General features: G+C 43.1%; 1 protein-coding gene across 2 annotated transcripts in view; it reads right to left on the bottom strand.

Annotated features, from left to right (window-relative positions):
* LOC308307160 (focal adhesion kinase 1-like) overlaps nucleotides 1-16,811 on the bottom strand; it is a 158,466-nt gene that overhangs the window by 24,422 nt on the left and 117,233 nt on the right. Inside the window, exons 24-27 of one of the 2 annotated variants that reach the window (XM_080752326.1) lie at nucleotides 8,177-8,254; nucleotides 7,196-7,390; nucleotides 6,610-6,720; nucleotides 1,686-1,748 (exon numbers count right to left, since the gene is read on the bottom strand). In XM_080752326.1, the coding sequence (XP_080608452.1) occupies nucleotides 1,686-1,748; nucleotides 6,610-6,720; nucleotides 7,196-7,390; nucleotides 8,177-8,254 (447 nt within the window). The remainder of the gene's footprint in view (nucleotides 1-1,685; nucleotides 1,749-6,609; nucleotides 6,721-7,195; nucleotides 7,391-8,176; nucleotides 8,255-16,811) is intronic. The other variant, XM_080752327.1, reaches the window with a different exon arrangement.

Raw genomic sequence — 16,811 nt, 5'->3', positions numbered from 1 at the left:
TTGAAAATACATATATTCAAAGATTTGCACACATTTTCACGACTTTAAAAAAAATAGCAGATCTACAAGCTTGCAGCGTGGCACTCGGTGCCATGCTGTGAGCTTGTATATCTGCTATTTTTCACTGGTTAAAGCATTCAATAATTCTAGGCCTAAATGGGTTAATAAAGGGAAAAAAAAAAAAACATTCCTATGAGAATCTGTTGACCTTTACCCCGTGACCTAAGTAAACCGCCCGGATAACGGGTCACACTTCCTGTTGCTGGGCCAATCTAATCAAAACAAACACCAGGCTTCAGCCAATCAGAGATCGGGTCTAACGTCAGAGTTTATCTGGAGCAAAAGTCCTCCTCACTTAAAAAACATAAACAACGCTGAAGGAAAAAAACATAATTTACTATATTTTGAAAGGATTATTTTTATGACACTTCCGAGTACAAAAACAAAGATATTTCTGTTCCATTAGCCCAGTGGTTCTCAACCTGTGGGTCGGGAGCTTAGTGTGAAACATTGTTTTCTCACTCAACAGTAAACAAACCAACATACAGTTCAAGTGTAAAGAGGGTATCTGCACATTTCTAAAGTGACAATTTAAGGACATTTAATACCTATAATATGACAAATTAAACACTGGCCAAATTGTCAAATATTAGAGGCAGAAATTGTGAAAATAGCAGATCTACATGCTCACAACACCTCGTGCTGCAAGGCGTTGTGAAGCTTGTAGATCGGCTATTTTTGGCTTAAGTTCTCAGAATATGGACACTAGGGTTCAAGTGGTTAATATAAAAAAGGAGGAAAAAAAAGTTTCTATCACACTAAGATTTGGAGGGCCCCCTGTAGTAACTCTGAGGACCCCCTAGGGGTCCCGGGACCCCCTGTTGAAGACCCTTGATGTAAGGACATCAGCGTGAGTAATGCTCAACTTTAAATCTCTCGTATGACGGTGTTCCGCTAACCGAAACAAAAGATCAACAAGCTCAAAATGTGTTGCAATGTCAGGTGTTTTTTTTTTTTGCTGCTCAGTCTTCATAAAACCAATCTGTTTCCAATCTGTACACACAAAAAAACATCCTGTCAGTGTGAACACAGCCTAAGACAGGGTTCCCCAATTAGTTTTCCCCAAGGGCCAAATTATGTCTAGGGTACCAAGCCGAGGGCCACAACATTGCAGGAGGCGACTGTGGCGTTCCCACTACTCCAGTGACAGTTCAGATATCATCGTTGTCACGTGAAAATCTTGTATGTCCAAAACCATTCGTTTTGCATTTATCATTTAAAAAATGATTTAAACTAGTGAAAACAGCCGATCTACAAGCACACAACGCCTCGCATCGCACCGCACCGTTGTGTGACGATATACTAGTGGTGTTGCTGCTCTTATACCACCATTATTACTGGGGTTGGTGTGGGCCAGACAGTAGCCCCCCGTGGGCCGCAAATGGCCCGCGGGCCGCCTGTTGGGGAACCCTGGCCTAAGAGATGGGATGAGAGACAGTGAAGGTATAGACCGGTTTCTCAGTACGGCAACCATAACCGCGGTGTCAATCGGCACCGCTTTGGAAAACGGTCTATAGAGAGAGAAAACTGCAGTCTTTCTGACAGATGTACTCACTACTGTATGTCCCTGGTACAAGTCTGGAAATTAAAAACAAAACAATAATAATAATTCTTAAACAACTTACCGGAGGTTGGAGGCCGCAGTCGTCTCTGTCCAGACTCCCTCTGGACGTCCTGATGTCTGGCTTCTACAACGCACACACACACACACACACACGCACGTGCTCACATGAACACACGTTGAATGTACATTTAGTTAACTGTTCATGTTGGGTTTCCATTCAGTTTCATTTAACTTGAATGCCTCATACAATGACTGACTGGCTGACTGAATGAATGAATGAATGACTGAAATGATGGATGGATGGATGGATGGATAAATAAGGGGTTTTATGAGTGAGGGGTGATTCACTGTAGAGCAGGGGTCTTCAACGTTTTCAGGCCGGGGACCCCCAAACTGATGGGGAGATGGAGCAGGACCCCTACCACCTCGTAAGGTGGGGGGGTCGGGGCTACGACATATTTTTTATTTTAAACATGTACAAGTTACAGCGAGCAGGGTGGGCCGTACCACAACCATTTCTAAACATACTACTTATTAACTGAGAACAAATGTCAATAATATGTCAATAGCAATCATGTATTCAAGCTATTCAAAATGGATAGAATCATGATTTTTTTTTTTTACAAAAATGTGGGAAAAAAAGAAGGATTTTTTTTTTTTTTTTTTTTATCCTTTTTTTTTTTTTTTTTTTTAAGCAATAATTTCGCGGACCCCCTGCAGTACCTCCGCGGACCCCCTAGGGGTCGCGGACCCCCTGTTGAAGACCCCTGCTGTAGAGGTCTTCATGGTTCTAGACGATCCCCTGAGCAGATCGAGGCGTCTATTAAAATGGATTTAACCGTATATGGATCTGTTGGAATTAGGTTATAAAAACTGTATTGTCTGTTCTCACAAATTCCTATTACTGGTGACAGATTATACTTACTGTGAGCCTGGCCTATACCATGTTTATATCTATTAATAGTTTAAAACTTGAAATATTACACAGACCCAGTCAGCCAAATTGTAGATGGCTAGATCAGATTCTAAGTATACCAATTAAAAACGTCATCTTTATTACTTTTATTCTAATCTTCTATCTCTCTACTCGTAGTACCTGTATCTTTACCATGTCCAGGGTTCCCACACATCTTTACCAATTCATTTCCAAAACTTTTCCAGAATATTTAACACGATTTCCAGGACTATATAACAATAATTCACCTCAATAACGAGTCACTTACTCCTATGTGCAATGCCCAAAAACAGGTAGTGTATGTCAGTGGTTCTCAACCTTTTCAGGCCGTGACCCCCGAAATAATCATGTTTTAACTGGGCACCCTCCCCACCCTGACGAGCACTAAGAGTTAAGGCATTACCTTTTGTATAACACGGTTCTATTGTGAAAATAGCAGATCTACATGCTCACAACGCCTCGCGTTGCGAGGTGTTGTGAGCATGTAGATCGGCTATTTACACAATTTCTGCCTCTAATATTTGACAATTTGGCCCATGTTTAATTTGTCATTTCAGAGGTATTAACAAAATCATATAACCAAAGACAATGCATAGCTATTTTTTCCAGGACCCTTGATAAATTCCAAAACTTTTCCAGTACTGGAAAAATATTTTTCTAATTTCATGACCGTGGGAGGATGCCCACTCTATGAAGTTCTATCAACTGTATCCATCTATCTATCTACAGTAGCTATACGAGTAAGCGATGATGCTGAGGGAGTGGAGTGATGAGAACTTAGCTTTTCCTTTTCTGCAGGATTTGGCATCTGAAAAAAGACTTGGCCGACTGTCAAATGTTATGTAATTGCAAGAGAGAAGCCATCCCCGAAAAAGGCACATTTATGAGGGAGGCCGAATATGGTAATTGAAGATGAGCATTGTTTTACAAAGCCTTGCTGGAAATTATAATTCATTATTTCTATAAGCTAAATATGCATTGAGAGTAACAAATAACTTATTTTGAAAATACATTGGAATCGATTGTTAAAGTGTGTGTTTGCTATGGCCATTTATTCTAGGACATGCCAATCTCGGTGTCACGTCCAGTGGGATAGGGGCCTAGATTAGAACCATGCATTAATGCATCCAGGGTTCAGGTAACAGAGCCAGGGGTCCATTTCAGAACAAGTACAACTTTTTGGATCAATGAAGACCTCTAAATCACAGCACAAAAGCATTTTGTCTCTATCGCTCTCTCTCACACACACACATCCAATTAATGTAAACATACGCAAATTGTTTCTCTGCATGGGACTTCCAATAAAAACAAGAACATACCGTACCAAACTGCAGGCTTCAATACACATGATACACACATACCAAGAACTCAAAGCAACTTCCCAGTTTTAGTGAGGTTTCAGCATTTGATTCATGCACATACTCATCCACAGACAGATACTCATCCACATGTGCGCACACACTTCACTTGTACAATAACATCCCCATGCTACCCCCCCCCCCCCCCCCCACACACACACACACACACACCTCCACATCTCTTCTACCTACCAGTTTACCAAGACAGGATTTACCAAGACAGGATTTGAAGACCAGCATCATGAGAGGGTCTGAGTGAGTATTCCTCTGATGTTAGCCTGTCTGTCTGTCTGTCTATCTATCTATCTATCTGAATGCCTGTCTCTGTATCTGCCTGAGTCTCTCTCTCTCTTTCTCTCTCTCTCTGTGTGCCAGCAGTTCCATCAGTAGAAGAATTCAAGTTCAGTGAAGCTCCCTGCCTCTATGACACTTATATCTGACACACACAGAGAGAGAGAGGGTGGAGGAAGAGAGAGAGAGGAGGAGGGAGCACGTGTTGCCAACAAGCTGTCAATCTGTAGGCATGTCCTCCCTTCTTTCCCAAACTATTCTCCCCCCTCCCTCCCTCTCTCACTCTCTCCTCCTTCAAGCACTACTACTGTAGCACACACACACACACACACACACACACACACACACACACACACACACACACACACACACACACACACACACACACACACACACACACACACACACACACACACACACACACACACACACACACACACACACACACACACACACACACACACACACAGTGGGTCATAGAAACTCTATAGCTGTCAGACTGGAAGCCTGGCATTAGTCTGGAATTCACACAGGCCACACCTGCCCACACACGCGCGTGCACACCCACATGCGCGCGCGCACACACACACACACACACACACACACACACACACACACACACACACACACACACACACGCGCGCACACACACACACACACACACAAGCTTCTGCAGACAGCCTCTTTCAATAAAACTCAGAGAAAAAACACAAACACCTCCTTCTCTCTGTGTGTATGTTTGTGTGTGTGTGTGTGTGTGTGTGTGTGTGTGTGTGTGTGTGTGTGTGTGTGTGTGTGTGTGTGTGTGCTCAGTGTGATGAAGCAGCTGTGTCAGAGATAACATGTGGATGTAGTGAGTGAGTAACCGCTACACAGTATCTCCTTGTTAACTTCCTGTCTCTACGGAAGCACTTCCTGAGTCATCATGGAACAAACAGGAAGTGGATGTACTGTATGTCATGTACTGTATATACTATAGAGTCATGTATAGATCATCTCTGTCAGCTGGAAACCTGGTACGTCCAAAACCCTTACTTTTCAAGATATGGAAAAAATAATAACTTGTGTTCCAATCGATCCAATGTAGTTATTTAGTCAGAAGCTCTTGTTAATGTTTCTTTGGTTCAATATGTATGAAACACACCACTTTCACTAAACTCATTTAATTTTCTGGTCAAATTGTGACGGTTTTCTTACGTTTTAACGTGGTGCGTGTGTGTCTATCGTGCACGATCGTGCGTAGATCTTACACACTTTTTGACGTTCGTGAAAAAAAGAAATGCATGTGAATCCCAGCTGCCGTTCTCGTGTTAGCCTCAGCAGTGTTTACAAAGTAAGCAAACAGTAAGAAACAGAGAACAGGGAAACGACTCGCTCCGGCCAAAAAATGTGTTCTGGTTTACCGGCCCAGAACGGCGATCCGGAGTTAACTCCGGAACGGCGATCCGATTTTGGGTTGTTTTATAACCACAAATAAAAATACAAAAGGCAGATGGCAGAGGCGTTTTTGGCAGTAAAAGAGTTAATCAAAAATAACAATAATATCAGATATTTCACAGTGAGCTTGTACAGTAGATTGTCTATTTTTGCTACTTTTGTGTGACATTGTAGTAGGATGAAGTAGGGCTTTTGAAGAAAAATCGCACCCGTGTGAACTGAGCGGTGGTCGTGTGTGCGCGTGTGCATGTGCAGGTGTGTGTGTGTATTGCAGTTGATGCTCAGGCTAGACTCAACAGGCTAGACTCAACAGCACCCTCTTTGGTCACTCAGTGGAACTGAGGCTACATACAGGCTACAGACCCACACGGAGACACAGAGACACGGAGACACACATACACACACGGCCATGCTATGGAGCGGTCTACCACCGCTCAAAAATGGAGATACAAGGTTTCTGCCCGACAGCAACGACATACTGTGTGTGTTGTAATGTAGTTATATACAGTATGTATGTTGTTTTAGAAACATCAGACAGCATAGGTTAGTTGATGTTAATGTTAGGATTAAGGATTAGGATTATTAGGGACTGAGTCCCGTCCACATAGAACGCCTTTTGAGTTGGCAGCGCCAGTATTTCTACGCTAAAGATACGTTGAGCGTCGTGCTTCAGTTTTTTTTTTACCGCCGATTGTGAGCGACAATCCGATAAACATTTACTACAACCACGAGAGGGCCGTGTTTACATTGTTCCAGCTAAGCTATTTGTACGCAGGTGACAGGACGTTTGTGCAGTGAGCGCTGCACAGACGTGGTTGATGGTTGATAGGTTCAAACGGTGCGGGAGTCAACGCTGTGTTGCGAGCGCTGTGTTCCACGGTATCAAAAGCGCTCCTCAGCTCAAAAGGCGTTCTCTACGGACCCTCATAGTGTGTATGTGTTACCAGCAGTCTCTCTTCCTGTGCCAGCCACCTCTGATCCTCTTCCATCTGCTGCTGCTGAAGCATCAACTGATCTTCCATGAACAGACACTGTTGCATGTCTACTGCCCTGTCCTACACACACACACGCATGCACGCACGCACACATACGCACGCACACGCATATGTGTGGAAACGCAAACACATACAAACACGCATACAAATGTGCACAAACACACACGACACGTACACACACACGCACACACACAGAGGGGATGGAGACAGACAGATGACAGGTGAGGTGATCTGATAAAATGACATACCGACACACTGATCAGGGGGATCAGTGAATCAATGCTATGGTCCTATTTCGCTACAGTATGTCAATATAAGCAGACAGCTATTAGAGGTGCATAGATGGATAGGCAAGCACAGATGAGTCGGTAGGTAGATGGATGAATGGGTATAGATAGATACAGTGTATGTACAGATAGACAGGCAAGACAGGCAGATGTAGGCAGCGTGTGTGTGTGTGTGTGTGTGTGTGTGTGTGTGTGTGTGTGTGTGTGTGTGTGTGTGTGTGTGTGCGCGTGCATGTCGGGTCCCCTACCTCCATGGCGGAGCCCCACTGCAGGGCCATGTCCTGGCCGTGGGGCAGAGGCAGGTGCTGGGAGGCATGAGAGTGTGTGTGCACGTGGTGGCGCGGGTGTGTGTGCGCGTGGTGAGTGTCCGGCATGGCGGGCTGCGGAGGGTACAGGGCACTGGGCACAGAGGGCAAGGTGTGGGGGCCAGGGTACCCCGTCATCTGGAGAGGAGAGGGAGGAAGAGGACACAGAACCCACCAGGGCAGAGGAGGAAGAGAACGGCAAGACAGACACGAACGGAAGCAATAGAGAAGAAAAAGAAAGGAATGAAGAAAGAAAGAAGGAAAAAAAAAAAGAAAGAGAGGAGGAAGACAAGAAACGAGGAAGGCAAGAAAGGATGGATAAAGGAAAAGAAGAAAGACGGAAAGGTGCAGAGAGGAAAGAAAGAAAGAAAGAAAAGATGGTAGAAAGATGGGAGAAAGCAAGAATGGGGGTAAGAAGGCAAGCAAGTAACGCAGAATTCACAGTAGCAGCAGTAGAGATTTCTACCATTAATGGGTAAGCTTGGTCCACACCTATGTCAGACCACAGCACACTTCTGATTGGCTAGTGGTGTGTCTCTCGTCGCGCAGATGCAACGTTGAACTGTTCTCAACTTTTGCTGGCTCCGCCTCCTGCGGCAGTGGGAAAGGTGACACTTTCTCAGGCTTCCTACACACTGTTGGAGCACCTCTCCTGTCCTTCTCCTTGCTTGCTTTAAGCCAAGAGGCTTGCTAGAGGCATGAAACCATGTGACTTCCATAGGGAATTAATTGGATGACCCATCCCCCAAGGAGAAGGACAGGAAAGGTGCTTCAACTGTGAGAACGAGGCCTCAGAATACGGAAGCGGAATACCTCTGCTGGTGTGAATTCGACGTAAGACAGTTAAGGAACAAACTTGTTAGTGTGTGTGTGTGTGTGTGTGTGATTGTTTGTGCGTGTTTGTGTGTGTTTGTGTGTGCGAACCTGGTAGTGTCCGGGATGTTGTGGACTGGGGTAGAATCCTTCACTGGAACGAGGACTGGGATAACCAGGTCTACTGGGCTACAGACAGACAGACAGACAGACAGACAGACAGACAGACAGAGACAGGACAGACAGTGAGACAGAATCATTAAAACCTTGTACGTTGTTTGTTGTTGTGTTTGGAGGGGGCGGGACACCAGGCATGAGAGGGTCTACACACAAAACCTCCGGCAGGCTGTTTTTGTGTGGTTCGGTTAGCTGTCAATCAAGAGGAAGGGGGGAGGAGGAACCGACCGGGGCTGCAGAGCCTGCAAGCAGTTAGTCGACACAGTCAAAACAAACACCATTTGCCGTTAATCTCCACGTTAAAAACACTCGACGTTGATGGATCACAACCATGTCTGCAGCCGTGTCGTTGCATCATCGCTGTGTTGCTTGGTTAGATGTTAATGTGGTTGTGGAATGAATGGAAGGTTATGGCTGTGCGTTCGCCAGACAACTCTCTCTCTTCCCACAGCTGCGTGTCATTCATGTAGAAGATGAACATGTTCAGTGTCATAACGTCTTAAAGATCTACCAGAGGAACCGCTAACCTTCCAGCTGCCCCTGGGCCACACCTCCGATAGCAAGACAGACAGGGAGACAGACAGACAGACAGACAGACAGACAGACAGACAGACAGACAGACAGACAGACAGACAGTCAGACAGACAGACAAGGAGTTGTGCACAGACAAGGAGACGGACAAGTAGACATGCAGACTGTCTGTCAGTCAGTAAGTCAGTCAGTCAGTCACAAATGGACAAATGGACACAACACACACCATATTACTGACATACTGTAGATAACAAGCGCGTTCTACCCTGGTCCATCCTCACACACACGTGGTTCTTTGTGATCGTTGGGGTGATACCTAGCACCGCTGTGATACAACAAACCCCTCTTTGACCATATATATAAGAGGTGTACAGCCTCTAATGCCGTCATGCCAGTCCAGGAGGTGCCACAGAATAATTTGGAATTCATCAATATCAATTCATCAATATCACTTCACTATGCTTAGTAAAACAGACCCGATTTGCAGTTTTTTTTACATCCAGCTTTTTCCATCTACGGCCAACTCTCTTCACCAAAAATAGCCGATCTACAAGCTCATCGGCTATTTTTGGTGAACCTTCCCCCCAGAATAGGGATACTGGGGTTCAAGTGGTTAAACGTCAAGTATAAGTATTATAAGTATTTTATAAGTATTTCTCAAAAAAAGTAACTGTGCAATGCAGGGGTGCCGTGGATGAAAACAGGGGTGCCCGAGTCAAAAAAGTACACCATACCATTGAAAACCCCTGTTCTAATGGTTCTACACTATATAGCAGTGATGCTCAAACTTCATTTCAAGGACCCAGTTTACTATGCATTACAGGACCATAACTCTGAGAGTGTACAAATGGAACCAAATGGTTCCATTGCACACTCTCAGAGATACCAATCATTTAGCTGGGGACCCCCTGGAACCCCCTCACGGATCCCTGGAGGTCAACGTTGGGCCCCTTATGCCGAAAATGCCCCTTCTTACCCCTAATGCCGATTTTTTTTTTTTTTTTTTAATAGTTCAAATATCCAATCCACAAGCTCACAATGTGTCGATGTTTTTCAAAACAGTAAAAATGCCTTAAAAGCTAAGGCATGAGGGGTAAGGCTGCACGCAAGATTGGACCCTAATTAGTGTTATTTAGAACGATTAGTGTTTAGTGTGAGAACAGATTCACGGTGCTGACAGCCAAAGCTAACCATGATTACAGAAGCTTCTCTTGGAAATCCCAGTTTGAAAACAGCAACACACACACAAAAGACAGCAGGGTTTGGTGCGGTGACCAACTAGATCCAGTCTATACAACACATGTAAAAGTGTGTATGCAATATGTACATATCATCGCTGTTAATTCCTTCCAATTAATTCTATCCGAAACCCACGAATATACAGTACACTGTAGGGATGGGGCGATGTGAAAATGACATGTCACGATTATTTTTGGCAAAATTAACTGCGATTAACGATAAAACTTAAAATGGCACTTTTGTTAACCACTTGAACCCCCAGCATCCCTGTTCTGGGGGTGAAAGTTCATCAAAAATAGCCGATCTACAAGCTCACAACACGTTGCAAAAAGCTTGTAGATCTGCTATTTTTTCAGAGAATGTATTTGCGTAGAGTGGAATTAAAGAGCACACCAAATGCGCGTTTTACAGGTATAAAGGGTTTAAATTAAATGGTACTGGATTTGCAGCTCAACAAAACTAATTCATCCTAGGGGAGGACAATTTCAAGATAGTTTATATCTGCAATACGATTAGAGTTTTTTCTTTATCACGATAAACAATAATAACGATTATCGTCCCATCCCTACCCATAGATAAACGTAACCACTTTCTACCTGGTGTCCCCGTTTTGGGCATGACATTATACGCATAAAAAAATCATATATATACCGTAGATCAGGGGTGCTCACACTTTTTTGATGTGAGATCTACTTTTAAAATGACTAGCTCTAAATGATCTACCCATCCAAAATGTTTTAGCTGAGGGCCTGAGGGAGGCTTTGGAATAGCAGCACTGCCGTTACATTTTAGGGGGAAATAAATGGGAAATACTGGGGAAATGTAATTCTGTACGGAAGTGGTACAGTAGGTTTTGGGGTTCTTTGTAATGCTACCAACTCTTGAACAAAGTATTGGAGGTTTGCCTACTTTAGAAGCCATGAAGGGAGCTGACAGGCCCTTCTTGATGTCATATTGACATACATACATGTTATATTCTTTTTAGAGGCATGTCATGTGGTCTACCTGCACACCCTTGGTGATCTACTGGTAGATCACGATCTACCTTTTGGGCACCCCTGCCGTAGATGAATTCTCTATCAGACACAGTCTCAGTCACAATGCATACCAATGCAACACATTGTGCTGGTAGATCACTTTCATGTCACAACAAAGTATAAAATAGGACATCTAGCCTATTTATGATGAAACTAAAAAGATTAAATAAGGTTTATGCCCAACAGCGACAATATCAAATATCCTAAAATATCCCCACATACTGTACCAACCCCTTCCAGGCTTGGTGTCAGAGCTTTTACTACACACCATTCATCTCCATTTTGCTTATTATAAACTACTGTGAAGTATAGCTATAGGCTATGTTCTGATTGTTATTATAAACTGCTATGCAGTATAGCTATAGGCTATGTTCTGGGTGTATTACAGTAATAGTTACCCACACCACTTAACGCCCCCATTTTCCAAAAGGTTTATTGTCAGATCGCATGGCAGCCTGGCATCACGGACCGTACGTACGCTGCTATCATCATCACAGCCAGGAATGTTTTATTGCCAAGTTATGAGGAAATCTACGAGGAATTCGCTTTGCCACGTGATGCAGCGACAGCCCCAACATTAAACGATTAAACGAGTAAATCCCCGTCTACGACGTGGTTTATGAGAGAAAATACCAGAAATCCTTGCAAATAGCCTAAAAACAAACAAACACTCAGGAATCCCTGGGGAGAAGTGCAGAGCGGAACAATATGTCCCCGAGAATATAGGATAGTTAGTGGATCAGGACTCACAAAGCCCAAATGCAGAAGCTACCAACACAAATTTGACTGGAAAAAAATGGGTTTAAAAGTGTTTCAACTGGTCAGCCAAATGAGATATCGGCATATAAGTAATATTACACTGATTGATTGTATATCTGTATATCTTGAGGTAATTGTTTATCCCTCCTAATCAAAAAGGCTAATTTGACATTCAGGGTACACAAATAAGTACAGTACAGTATGTGTGTCCCTTTGTAGGGCAGCTTAGCTCATCTGACCCATCTGACCGTGCCACCCATCTGACACGAAAGAGTCTGTGTTATTTTAGATAAAAATACAAATAAAAATAGCAGATGAACAAGCTTGCAGCGTGGCACTAAGTGACTTTTGAACATTTGTGAAAAGGTAAAAGTGAAAAGATTTTGAATCATTTAGATCAGTGTTTCTCAAACGTTCAAATTTCAAGGTCTCCTCTTAACTCTTACAGGGGTAATGTCGCCATTCCGACATGTCACCATTCCGACATGTCGCCATTCCGACATGTCGCCATTCCGACATCCCACCATTCCGACACATTTTAGTCCCACCATTCCGACAAGGGCAGCAAATGGTGACAGTTACACTTTTCAGCCACTATATTGCACCATAGTATTAGAAATCCTCAGGAACAAAATGGCATGTAACTGTGGAATGAATTAACCTTTTTTACCGAATATAAAAGTGCTACATACAGTCAGAATAATGAAAATCACAACAATAAAAAGTAGCAGATTTTCACAATACTAAAAACGTCTATGAATAATATAAAGGATAAGAATGTGTACAAAATAAAAGCCTCTTGGGAGATTACATTATTGTGGATAAGGGAGGCGATATGTTGTGGAGATTATAGGAAAGGGGCTGTGTGTCATTTGTGCCAACGTTGAAGTTGGAGTGACCTGAAACTACAAACCAGCACCAAAACCACAGGTTTGGATATCTGCTGGGAAATCATTAATTTATTAATTAGTAATAATCTCTATGCTCTTTGCCATTAATTGTGTAACCTATAGGGGGTCCAGAACCCCCAGGGGTCATCAAGGGAGTACCAGGGGGTCCTATCTGTTACTCAGAGTGTGGAATACCAAATACACTTCCAATATATTTCTTCTATTTTTCTTTTTCTATTATTTATTTTTTACTTATTTTTATTTTTTGGAAAAAGGGGGGTCCCCGGTGATTTAAGGGGTCCCCCGTGGGGGTGTCAGTGATGTCTTTGAGGGTCCACTGATGCAGGTTGTCACTCTGATTCAGTGATTTTAAAAATTATTACCAAATACACTTCTCTGCTTCTCTGAGTTAAATTAACATTGATTTTACAATATAGACTAGAAACATGTCAAGGCTTTTTCTTTTTTTTTGCAAGGGGGTCCCCAGGATTTCTAATACAATGGTGCAATCTAGTGGCTGAAAAGTGTAACTGTCACCATTTGCTGCCCTTGTCGGAATGGTGGGAATGTCACCATTCCGACACAATTTAACTAGTCGGAGTGGTGGGATGTTTTTCTGTCGGAATGGTGGGATGTTTCCAAAATGAAGAAGTATCACCATTCCGACAATTAGAAGTCAATGTCGGAATGGTGACATGTCGGAATGGCGAGAGGACCCCACTCTTACAGTGTAGAAGTGGACCTGTAAGGGTCCATTTGGTTCCATGTGTACACTGTCAGAGTTACAGACTTGTATGGGTTGGAATCTACAGAGTCCCTGGAATCCACTTTGAGAACCAATGATTTAGATTTTCTTTTTTTTTTTTTTTTTTTTCCCAAATGGGGGTCCACGGCCATATACATATATATTTTGGTATAATCTGTATATTTGTAGAATCTGTCTTAATGGTTTATGCAATATTTTTTAATCATTAAAATCGTTGTTTTTTGCAAATTATTTGGGGGCCCACTTGCATTATCCTCATGTCCCACGGTCCTTCAGGTTCATCATGTGGATTTGCAGCCCCATCTACTGGGAACAATGTGCACATTTAGCACACACACACACACACACACACACACACACACACACACACACACACACACACACACACACACACACACACACACACACACACACACACACACACACACACACACACACACACACACACACACAGTACATGCACGAACCCATGATCACACCCACACAAGTAATCCCTGTCTACCAACAGGATTTATGGTTGAATAGCAGAAATCCTTGCAAATAGCCTTAAAAACAACATCTACTGGGAACAGTGTCCTGTTTTAGTTCTGTACAGAGGGCCATATCCACACACACACACACACACACACACACACACACACACACACACACACACACACACACACACACACACACACACACACACACACACACACACACACACACACACACACACACACACACAGAGTAATTACAATGTTTTAGTTGTTTGTTTTTTTAAACTTTGCAGCCCTCCAGAGACACTCTGGTCCATATAACTCTTGTGTCTACACTACAGTACAGTAAGTCATAACTCAACAGCATTAGGAATGTCAGGAATGCACTGCGACAACCGTGTAATTAACCACTTAATCCCTAATTTATACTTGTCACAGCGAAATAGCAAAAACATGGTGATCTACGTAGCACACAACACGATGAATTGCGAGCTTGTAGGTCTGTCGTTTAGGTCTCTTTTTTTATATTTTTAAAGAAATATCGATGCCTGTAATGACATCACATGACCAAAATATTTCCTAATCTTTGTCTGTCCAAAACTGACTGCAAAATTATTTTACCAATTTGATTCAGGTTGCTTGGTCAGATAAAGATTTTATTTGTTACATCCCCTTATAATGGTACACAAGAAGTTCTTGATTTTGGCTCCTCGACATTGTAGAAACAAGACAAATAAAAAATAGCAGGGATGTTACCTCTTAATAAAGGATTATATATCTATTTTTTCACTGCCTGAAACAGGCCAACTTCAGAATTGTTATTTTAATTTCTGGGGCGCCCGCTGGCCTACCGGTCCAGGTGCATACATACTCAGTGTAGCCTGACAGCATGTCGCTGGTTCGAGTCCCAGCGACACGATCGGCTATTTTCACAATTTTTTAAGGCTTAGGTTGTTAATCACACCGATCAATTTAGTTGATTATGATAGTCAATAAAAAAAATGTTTTTGCATTGATTATCCCCCCAAAAATCTCATCTTGATTATTCCATTAATTGAAAAAGGCAATCGATAGAATAATCGCAAAGAAGATAATCAATAACTTGCAGCCCTACCACATTAACACATTAACAGGGGGTAATTCCCTAACTGCTGCTTAATCTGCTATCCACACATTATGGTGGACGTCATAGTTTTGATTTCCCTTCCTTGGCCATGTTGGTACACCGTGGCAAAAACTCAAGCTTACAAACCCTTTCAGGCACTTGCTTGATATCCTTAACACTTTCCCAACCATGCGTACTAAAATTCTGGGAGTGGAGTTGACGCGACCGCGTATTACCCGGTGAACCTAAGCGCAACGGTGGGGGCTTGGGAGTGTGGGGAACACGCACCACTGACTATTGCTGATGATGGAGAGGTTATATAGCTTCAGGGGCGCAGGAGGCATTTTAAAAGTGAAGGGGACATATCTGGGAGGTATGTGCGCGCGCATAGCGCGCGCGAAAAATTTTGGGGTATCCCCCACACTTTTGGTGATATCCCCCCCACTTTTGCCCCGAGGAGGGGGGGACATATCCCCTCCACTTGAGCTGAATTACACAGTTGTTTTACGCAGATTTCAAGGCATTTTTAAAATGAAATACACATGAATTCATTAAGTCTATATTAGATCTTTTTATTGAAGGAGTAACAGGCCAACAGCTGCAGCACTTTATTTTTATACACAGTATATATTTTTTTCCCTAAAAATATACTGTATTACCAGAGATCACACTAGTATTTTAAACTGCCGGTCAGCGTGACATGGCACGATTAAAATCTACCAGACATCTAATAAAAAGACCTTTCATAGATATCTGTATGCATTAATGACAACCAGGTCCGTATAAAAGCAGCCTAACACAACCATAAGCATTATGTTTTGGATTGAACTGTTTGAACATAATGCATAGGCTATCCACAATTGTAGGGCCAACTTGCACAAATACTGTACATTAATTACTGTACCCACATTACCATTTGCGCATTGGCGTGACATGTTAAGTAATAAATTAGGATACTCACAAGTTATATTGTGGATACAAGCAGTGGATGCTGTCCCAGCGTCTGGTTTAATAGGACAGGACAGCCTTTTGGGGAAGTTGACAACATAATTGCTCCTCAGATATATATTCCATTCAAGGTAACGTTTTAACGTGTCCAGCTGTCCACATGACATGATTAACACCGTGTTTCATCTGACTGGATACGACCATAGGATGCGACAGACAGACCAGTGTTACGTCCATGTTTGTTGTTGCCATCTTAAAATGAGCGTGCATTGTTGTTAATTAGTGGTTGAACAATCTTGCCAACTTTACTCACAAGTGCCCTCTCGTTTGAAAGGCTCTGTGATGTATTCTAACTAATAACAACTTGTTTTGATAGTCCATCCAACAACTAAACCGCGCGCCTAGCTCGTATTACAAAGTCAAGCCGATCGGTGTGCACTGCAGCGTCACAGGCACAGCGACAGCGTGATAGAGGGGGGCCCATTGAGGGGGGCTTCCGATGGAGGGTCATTCGCATTGAGCGTCATTTATTTGGACTGAGATTTACCGGCAGTCGGAGTCCCCCCTGGCAACAGGACATAGGCAGAACTAGCACGTTAAAGGGGGCCCAAATGTGAGAGGGGGTTTTCGATGGACGATCATTTGCATTGACCATCATTTGGACTTAGACTGACGGGCAGTCGGAGGCCCCCCTGACGGCCGAGGCCCGTTTCAATTGAAACCAATGAAACATAGTTAAGGCCGCCAATGTGTACAGTATAATCGATCATATTTGCGGCTTTTTCTTGGACCTGAACACTGGAGGGGATATCCCCCCC

Source organism: Nannobrachium achirus (genome assembly GCF_963921795.1).
Source record: "Nannobrachium achirus genome assembly, chromosome: 2".
Classification (NCBI taxonomy): domain Eukaryota; kingdom Metazoa; phylum Chordata; class Actinopteri; order Myctophiformes; family Myctophidae; genus Nannobrachium; species Nannobrachium achirus.
The sequence above is the reverse complement of the archived record's forward strand: the minus strand, read 5'-3'. Positions and strand labels throughout refer to the sequence as shown.